Here is a 7526-nt window from a genome sequence, read left to right as displayed (position 1 = left end):
GACTTTATAATACATTCGGCACAGACAGAGTCTGGGAGCCATGGGGCACCTCTCCCCTCCCCAGGCTTCCTAAGTAACAACTGCAGAATATTTACATAAAGCTGGGTGTTGTCAGGCAAAGCCCTTCCCTGCTGCCAGGGGTAGGAGCAAGGAGGAAGTGCCATGAGCACCAGCCCCGCCCTCACACCATGGGAGGCAGCCCAGAGGCCACCGGCACAGGGTGGTGGCCCCCACATCATACAGCAGTGGGCACAGGGGAAGCAAACCTGAGTAAAGACACAAAAGCCTGGTCCGGCCCCGCTGCACAGGGCAGGTGTGACGGCCCCCACGAGTCTTTGGCAGAGAACGCAGATAATAGCGGCTCCCACGGCCTGACCCGGGCCGGGGGGAAGCTGAGGCACTTGTCAGTAGCACATGGGTGCCTGCTGGCTTCTAGCCACTCCAGGCAGGGCTAGGGTCATTAAAAGCAAGGAAAAACACTAGCTAAAAACCGTTTCCTGAAAGTGCCCTGGAGGAGTGAGCGGCTGACTGAAGCCGTCTGGGCACAGGCACTTGGGGTGTGGCTCTGCCAGCCCCCGCCAGGCTGTAAGGCTCCTTAGCTGTGTGTCAGCTGCACAGGATGGAACAGGTGAAAGAGGGGCACTGGCAGTTCCAGGAGGCTCATGGGAAAGTCCAGGGCAGAGGGGAGGGCCCTCTCTGTCCCCCTTCCCACCCTAACCGCCACTCAGTACACAGGGAGCGGCTGGTAGCCCTCGGTGGTCTCCGCATTCTGGGTGAAGGGTGACTGTTGGTAGTTGTCCACAGATGCACCTGGGTAGGAGGCGTAGGCAGTGTTGGGGTCCGGAGTGGGGTCGACGTAGTTCTGGATGAAGTCGTCCACGCCAGCCTTGTAGCCCTGGTAGGCCAGGGAGGCCAGCACACCCCAGGAGAAGATGGAAAAGAAGCTGAAGGTGATGGCTGCCCTCGCAGAGTCGGCCCCCACCAGCACGTCCTCCGGGTCGGTGACCGCCCACTGGTTGGTGAGGAAGCAGAAACCAACAAACCACAGGAAGGTCCAGAGAGCTGAGAAGAGCAGATCACCAATGACGAGGTACTTGCGGTCAGTGGGGTTGCTGATCTGGGGGAAATACGCGTCGACCACCAAGAGGAAGGCCGAGGCCAGGAAGGCCAGCACCCCGATGGCACTGCCATAGCAGCAGGCATCCTCGTTGTGGTTGAACACGCAGTACATCTGCTTAGACTTGTGGGTGTTGCTGTAGCCCTCGCCATAGATGCGGGAGAACACGATCAAGGTGAAGACTGTGGAGGGCTGGAAGGCGGGGCCCGGGACGCTGGACGCCGGCCCCGCTCGCCGCCAGGCCCCGGACGCGGCCGCTGCCACCTGTCGCGCTTGTGGGCTAGGGGTCCCGCCGGGCCTGGCGGCGGGGGCTCCCCGGGGTGCCCCGGGCCCGCCTTCCCCTGGCTCACCAAGCACACGGCGCGCGCCACCACCTGCGGCTGCGTCAGGAAGGGCCGCAGGTCGAAGGAGCCGCCCGCCTTGGCCACGCCGTAGGCCCCGCTCTCCATGTCACTGTCGCTGCCCAGCATTCAGTATTTAAATACTGTAACATTTTCCCATCTTTTCTTTTTAAGAAAATTAAAACTGAGTGTGAGAATTTCTCTCACATTCAATAAATCATATCACTATGCGTTATAAATCATATCACTGTAATATATGAAGGTTTTCTTTAAAGATTTGTTAATTCAGTAAGCAAAGCAGGACAGACACATTATGAATTTTAAAAAATAACTTAGGCCTAAATATTAATATTTATTCTTCAGACCCTTTATTGTTGAGATATGACATCTACTAGATCAAATCTACTTTATTGTTGAGATATGACATCTACTAGATATGATATCTACTAGATCAAACCTAGATTCTTAGGTTTACACAGGCCAAACAAATCAGTGTCCCTTCTGTAAAATAATACTTGACGCAAGAAAAATATATAGAGATTCACATTGAATCTGGTTTATGTTTAAACTAGACTTAGTCCTGTAAGCCTGAAAATATGCTTATAATTACAAGTATTCTTAAAATGTGTGTAAGTGCCTTTTTATGTTTGAATTTGATCTAAAAGTGCCTACATTGCCCGTAACACTCTCAAGTTTTCATAGGAGCAATAGTTCCTTAAAAAATTTTTTTTCTCCACATTCCATAAATCTCATTAAAGACAATTGTTTTCCAATAACATGTACCATGTGAAAGGTATTTATTTTCCAGACTGCATTTACTGGAAGAAATGCACAAACCGCAATTGTTCAGAATAGGAAAAATATAAAATAGTGCTTAGAATCTTACGGTAGTACCCAAAACTACCCAAGTTGCTGTAATTATTGTGAAAAAAGTAATCACAGTATTTGTTCAATATTTAAAAACACAATTTATTGAGAATCCATACTGAACATATCTGAATTCCAGGGACATTTTAAAATTTAATATTGTCATATGAGCTACTAATACTTTGTTTACATTTTCTCTGTGAACTCACCCTTCTAACAGCTTACAGTTAAAGTGTTTGTAATAGACCACTGACCTGGCTTTGCTGGCTTCAGGCTACAGAAAACTACGGTCCTCACTTAACACAAGGGTAGAGATATATCACCACTAGATGGTACTATGAGGTAATTATTAAATTCCACATTATTTCAACGTAGTATTGACAGTGATTTTTTCTGCAAGGAATAAATCACTCTTACTAGTCTTACCATTCCCATTAGCACCATCTACTCCTAACTTTAACTTCCTAAATCACCCCAGTAGGAAGAAATGACAGCCTTTGATTCATAACAAAAGCTTTTACATAAAGTTTTTGAGGTTAAATAAAATGTGGCTTCTGGGAAGTGATGTTAATTCCCCATTTTCTTTCACAATTACCTTGAAGCTCAACAATATGTAAAGGAATGTAAACAAGAGTTTTCATAGCCAACTGAGTGATTAAAAGACAAAATAGCATTAACAAAAACCAGTTTTGCCATTCTTCATGGTATATATAGTTGACAGCTAAAGCTTGTGTTTATTTTCATTGTTAAGTCTTACATGGAAAGAATGTTTTGGTAGATAGGGTGAATTTTGTCTTTATCGATATGGTTCAAACAGCCAGCCTGTGGTTAATACTCTGTTTAATCAAAGCATGCAGTTCCCAGCAGCTTCTCCGATGGGCATTAGCACTGGGCTCAGTCACCCAGGAAAACACAATGGTTTCACTTCAGAGAGTATTTGAAGCCAACTGCACTCTGTGCTGCTAAATGTTGCCATTTTTCACTGAAAAGAATTCCACACTAATCATGTGTGAAGGTCATTTTGATTCTGGTTTGTAATACGTAGATACTGTTCCTATCTGCTTTTGTGGTCAATTGGTAAGAATGGTAATTCTCCAAGGCCTAAGTCAGCTCAGCTCACAGTAACTGCATTAGAAAAACTGTTTCCCCTTCAACCAACCCAGCATCTGAAAGATTCACATCAGGTCAGAGAGCAAAAATAATATAGACAAAAATCTGTTAAATAGGAAATACATTGACTTGGAAAATCCCCAAATTAAATAACTGAAAAGTTATGTTTAAGTTTATAAATCTTTTAATATTTTCATTATGAAAGAACATGTTCCAGTAATGATTAATCATTTAGTTCAGTACTCTGAGAATTAAAGAATGCAGCCAATTTATAATAAGGAAATATTTCATTGTTGTCTAAATAAAAATTTGAAAATTGAATGTTTATTGAACATCATAGTGCAAAGTGTTGTGGGGAATGCAAAAATGTAAAAGGTAATTCTTACCCTCAAGAACACATGTGCACACATCCTCATTAAAGAAGACAAGCATGAGGCCAGGCGCGGTGGCTCACGCTTGTAATCCCAGCACTTTGGGAGGCCGCGGCGGGCGGATCATGAGGTCAGGAGATCGAGACCACGGTGAAACCCCGTCTCTACTAAAAATACAATTAGCCAGGCGTGGTGGCGGGCGCCTGTAGTCCCAGCTACTCGGAGAGGCTGAGGCAGGAGAATGGCGTGAACTCGGGAGGTGGAGCTTGCAGTGAGCCGAGATTGCGCCACTGCACTCCAGCCTGGGTGACATAGCGAGACTCCATCTCAAAAAAATAAATAAATAAAATAAAATAAATAAAGAAAGAAAGAAGACAAGCATGAATTGTTTAAAACAGTACAAGGCCCCATATACCTAGATAGCAGACTGTCAGTTAGCAATGTTTAGGGTGTTGGATAAAAGAAGGCTCTTTGTGAGCGAGCATGAAGAGAGACTTCCTGGAAGCAATGTGACTTGAGCAGCTCACAGATCACTGGTTCCTGCCCTGGCTGTGTATTGGAATTGCATCTGGAACATCAAAATACACTGATGCCCGAGCCCTGCCACAGGGGATTCTGATTTAGTTTATCTGGGTGCTCCCAGGTGAATCTAATAAATCATTGCCTTAGTGTTGGTCGCATGTCTGGCTGATGGTTCAAGAATAGAGCTTGAGCCAGAATGTAAATCAACCACATCGCTTCACCCAGTGTTTAGTTCTGTTGGCGATGGTCTCGTGACATGTTGTGAGCCATGAAAGAAGCAGTTGGATGACTTCCCTTCTGGTGCAGGGTTCTCCTCTTCTTGGGGCCACATGTTGGGGCTGGCATGACTTTCCGTTTAGTTCACATTTCCCCCTTTTCAATGCACTTTATGTTTGTAAGTAAAAAATCAATCTTGGCCGGGCGCAGTGGCTCACGCCTGAAATCCCAGAACTTTGGGAGGCTGAGGCAGGCGGATCATGAGGTCAGGAAATCGACACCATCCTGGCTAATGTGGTGAAAACTGCGTATCTACTAAAAATACAAAAAATTAGCCGGGTGTGGTGGCGGGCACCTGTAGTCCCAGCTACTCGGGAGGCTGAGGCAGGAGAATGGCGTGAACCCAGAAGGTGAGCTTGCAGTGAGCCGAGATTACGCCACTGCACTACAGCCTGGGCGACAGAGCAAGACTCCATCTAAAAAAAAAAAAAAAATCTTCCAATCTTCAGGCTGGGCACAATGAATAATGCTGTAATACCAGTAACTTGGGTGGCTGAGGTGGGAGGGTCGCTTGGGCCCAAGAGTTCAAGACGTGCTTGAGCAACATAGCAAGACCCCATCTCTAAAAATAAATGTAAAAAAAATAAATTCCATCTTCAATTTTGTTCTTTCTGTATTCTGCAGCCTTGTCTGCCTGTGCATGCCCTTTAGCATAGGACCTGGTGCAGAATATGTGCGCCATAAAATTTTTTTTGACTCTTTATTGTGGAAATTTTCAAACATATACAAAGTAAACAGAATAACGTAATAAACCCCTATGTGCCAAATACCCAGCTTCAACATTCAGCATTCTGCCATTCCAGGGTCTTCTGTAGCTCCCCCCACTCCCCTGCCCTTACTCAACTATTAATATTTTTACAGTTTTATTGGAGGTAAAATTGACATATATCACAATGCCATAATGACAAAGTAACAAAATTTAAGTATATATATATATATATATATATTTTTTTTTTTTTTTTTTTTTTTGAGACTGAGTCTTGCTCAGTTGCCCAGGCTGGAGTGCAGTGACGCAATCTGGGCTCACTGCAAGCTCCGCCTCCCAGGTTCACGCCATTTTCCTGCCTCAGCCTCCTGAGTAGCTGGGACTACAGGCACGTGCTACCACACCCAGCTAATTTTTTTTGTATTTTTAGTAGAGACGGGGTTTCACCATGTTAGCCAGGATGGTCTCGATCTCCTGACCTGGTGATCCACCCGTCTTGGCCTCCCAAAGTGCTGGGATTACAGGCATGAGCCACTGTGCCCGGCCTATTTTTTATTTATTTATTTATTTTTGAGATGGAGTCTCCCTGCGACACCCAGGCTAGAGTGCAGTGGCACCATGTCAGCTCACTGCAAACTCCACTTCCCAGGTTCAAGCGACTCTCCTGCCTCAGCCTCCCAAGTGGCTAGGATTACAGTCATGCACCACCAAGCCCGGCTAATTTTTGTATTTGTAGTAGAGATGGAGTTTCACCATATTGGCCAGGCTGGTCTCAAACTCCTGACCTCAAGTAATCCACCCACCTTGGCCTCCCAAAGTGCTGGGATTATAGGTGTGAGCCACCGCACCCGGCCTTATTTTAACAAACACACACCTCTGTAACTCACACCCCTATCATGATATAGAGCATTTCCATCACTCCAGAAAGCTCCTTCATGTCCCTTTCCAGGTAACTAACCAGGAGCAACTAGTATGACCTTTATTTTATCCACTTTAGATGAATTTTGCCTATTCTAAAAACTCATCTAAGTGGAGCCCACAGTCTTTGATTTACTCTTTTGTATCCAGATTCTTTTGCTCTACATAATTTCTACAAGGCTCATCCATTTATTAATAATAAATATTTTTGGCTGGGCACAGTGGCCTGTAATCCTAGCACTTTGGGAGGCTGAGGTGGGTGGATCACTTGAGGTCAGGAGTTCAAGACCAGCCTGGCCAACACGGTGAAACCCCGTTTCTACTAAAAATAAAAAATTAGCCAGGCATGGTGGCAAACGGCTATAATCCCAGCTACTTGGGAGGCTGAGGCACAAGAATTGCTTGAACCTGGGAGGCAGAGGTTGCAGTGAGCTGAGACCACACCACTGCACTCCACCCTGGGTGATGGAGTCAGACCCTGTTTTGAAAAAAAAACAAAAGAATGAGAATGAGAAGGAAAGGAGAGGAAGAGGAAGAAGAGAAAGAAGAAGGAGAAGGAGGAGAAGGAGGAGAAGAAGGAGAAGAAGAAGGAGAAGGAGAAGAATTTTTTGACTTCCAGACTAGAAAGTGATAGTGAGAGCAGAGGGCTCACAGTAGAGAACAGATTGGGCGAGCAGGTTGGCCTCAGTCTGTGGAAGTCCTTGGAAGTCAGGAAAAGGGACCTTTACTCTATTTTCCTGGCACCAAGTTAACAGCCTTCTTCATAATTGCTGAGCAGGGCCTGGGAACTGATTCTCTGCCACCATGTCCCACTCTCCACTGCTTTCATGAGTCACCACTGTGCCACTGAGTAGCGGTGCCTATTGCCAACGCTACTTGGAGCTGGCGCATGCACATTCCCTCCTGAAGAGCTGGCATAACTCCAAGTCCCATCCCACACCCCCTGGAAGGATGGGAAGACCAAGCACAGAACTTGGCACATGCCTCTGAAAGATCGTTCATGCCTCCTTGAGGTGGTGGAGCTGGAAAGGCAAAGGTCAGGAAGATCAGTCAGGAAGCCATGGGCCAGGGCTGGGTGCCAGGAGCAGTCGGGGCCCTGATTTGGTAACTTTGGACCTGGCCCTATATTGCTAGGGAAAGGAATCAAATTATCTTACAGGGCTGCCAAGGCTGTTTTGATTTGTGCGGGTGCAATGCAAGGTCAGAAATGCCACAATGCAACTATCAAATGCAGGAGCGATAAAAAATTTGCTGACCAGATCAGCTTAGACATGCAGCACTTAGGTTCTGGAATAGAA

The 7526-nt window shown here is 46.0% G+C and overlaps 1 protein-coding gene across 2 annotated transcripts; it reads right to left on the bottom strand.

The window, feature by feature from the left end:
- Nucleotides 1–594: 594 nt before the first annotated feature.
- LOC100589592 (putative synaptogyrin-2 like protein) lies at nucleotides 595–1566 on the bottom strand. 2 transcript variants are annotated; one of them, XM_030813811.1, is made up of 3 exons: nucleotides 1468–1566; nucleotides 1065–1309; nucleotides 608–924 (listed from the first exon to the last, which is right to left on the bottom strand). In XM_030813811.1, the coding sequence occupies exons 1-3, from the start codon at nucleotides 1564–1566 to the stop codon at nucleotides 714–716; spliced, it is 555 nt and encodes a 184-aa protein (XP_030669671.1). In that variant the 3' UTR covers nucleotides 608–713. The 2 variants fall into 2 exon arrangements, with proteins under 2 accessions (XP_030669670.1, XP_030669671.1); XM_030813810.1 differs by having other exon boundaries at nucleotides 595–1309.
- Nucleotides 1567–7526: the final 5960 nt, after the last annotated feature.

Source organism: Nomascus leucogenys, chromosome 6 (assembly GCF_006542625.1).
Source record: "Nomascus leucogenys isolate Asia chromosome 6, Asia_NLE_v1, whole genome shotgun sequence".
NCBI classification, from domain to species: Eukaryota; Metazoa; Chordata; class Mammalia; order Primates; family Hylobatidae; genus Nomascus; species Nomascus leucogenys.
The sequence above is the reverse complement of the archived record's forward strand: the minus strand, read 5'-3'. Positions and strand labels throughout refer to the sequence as shown.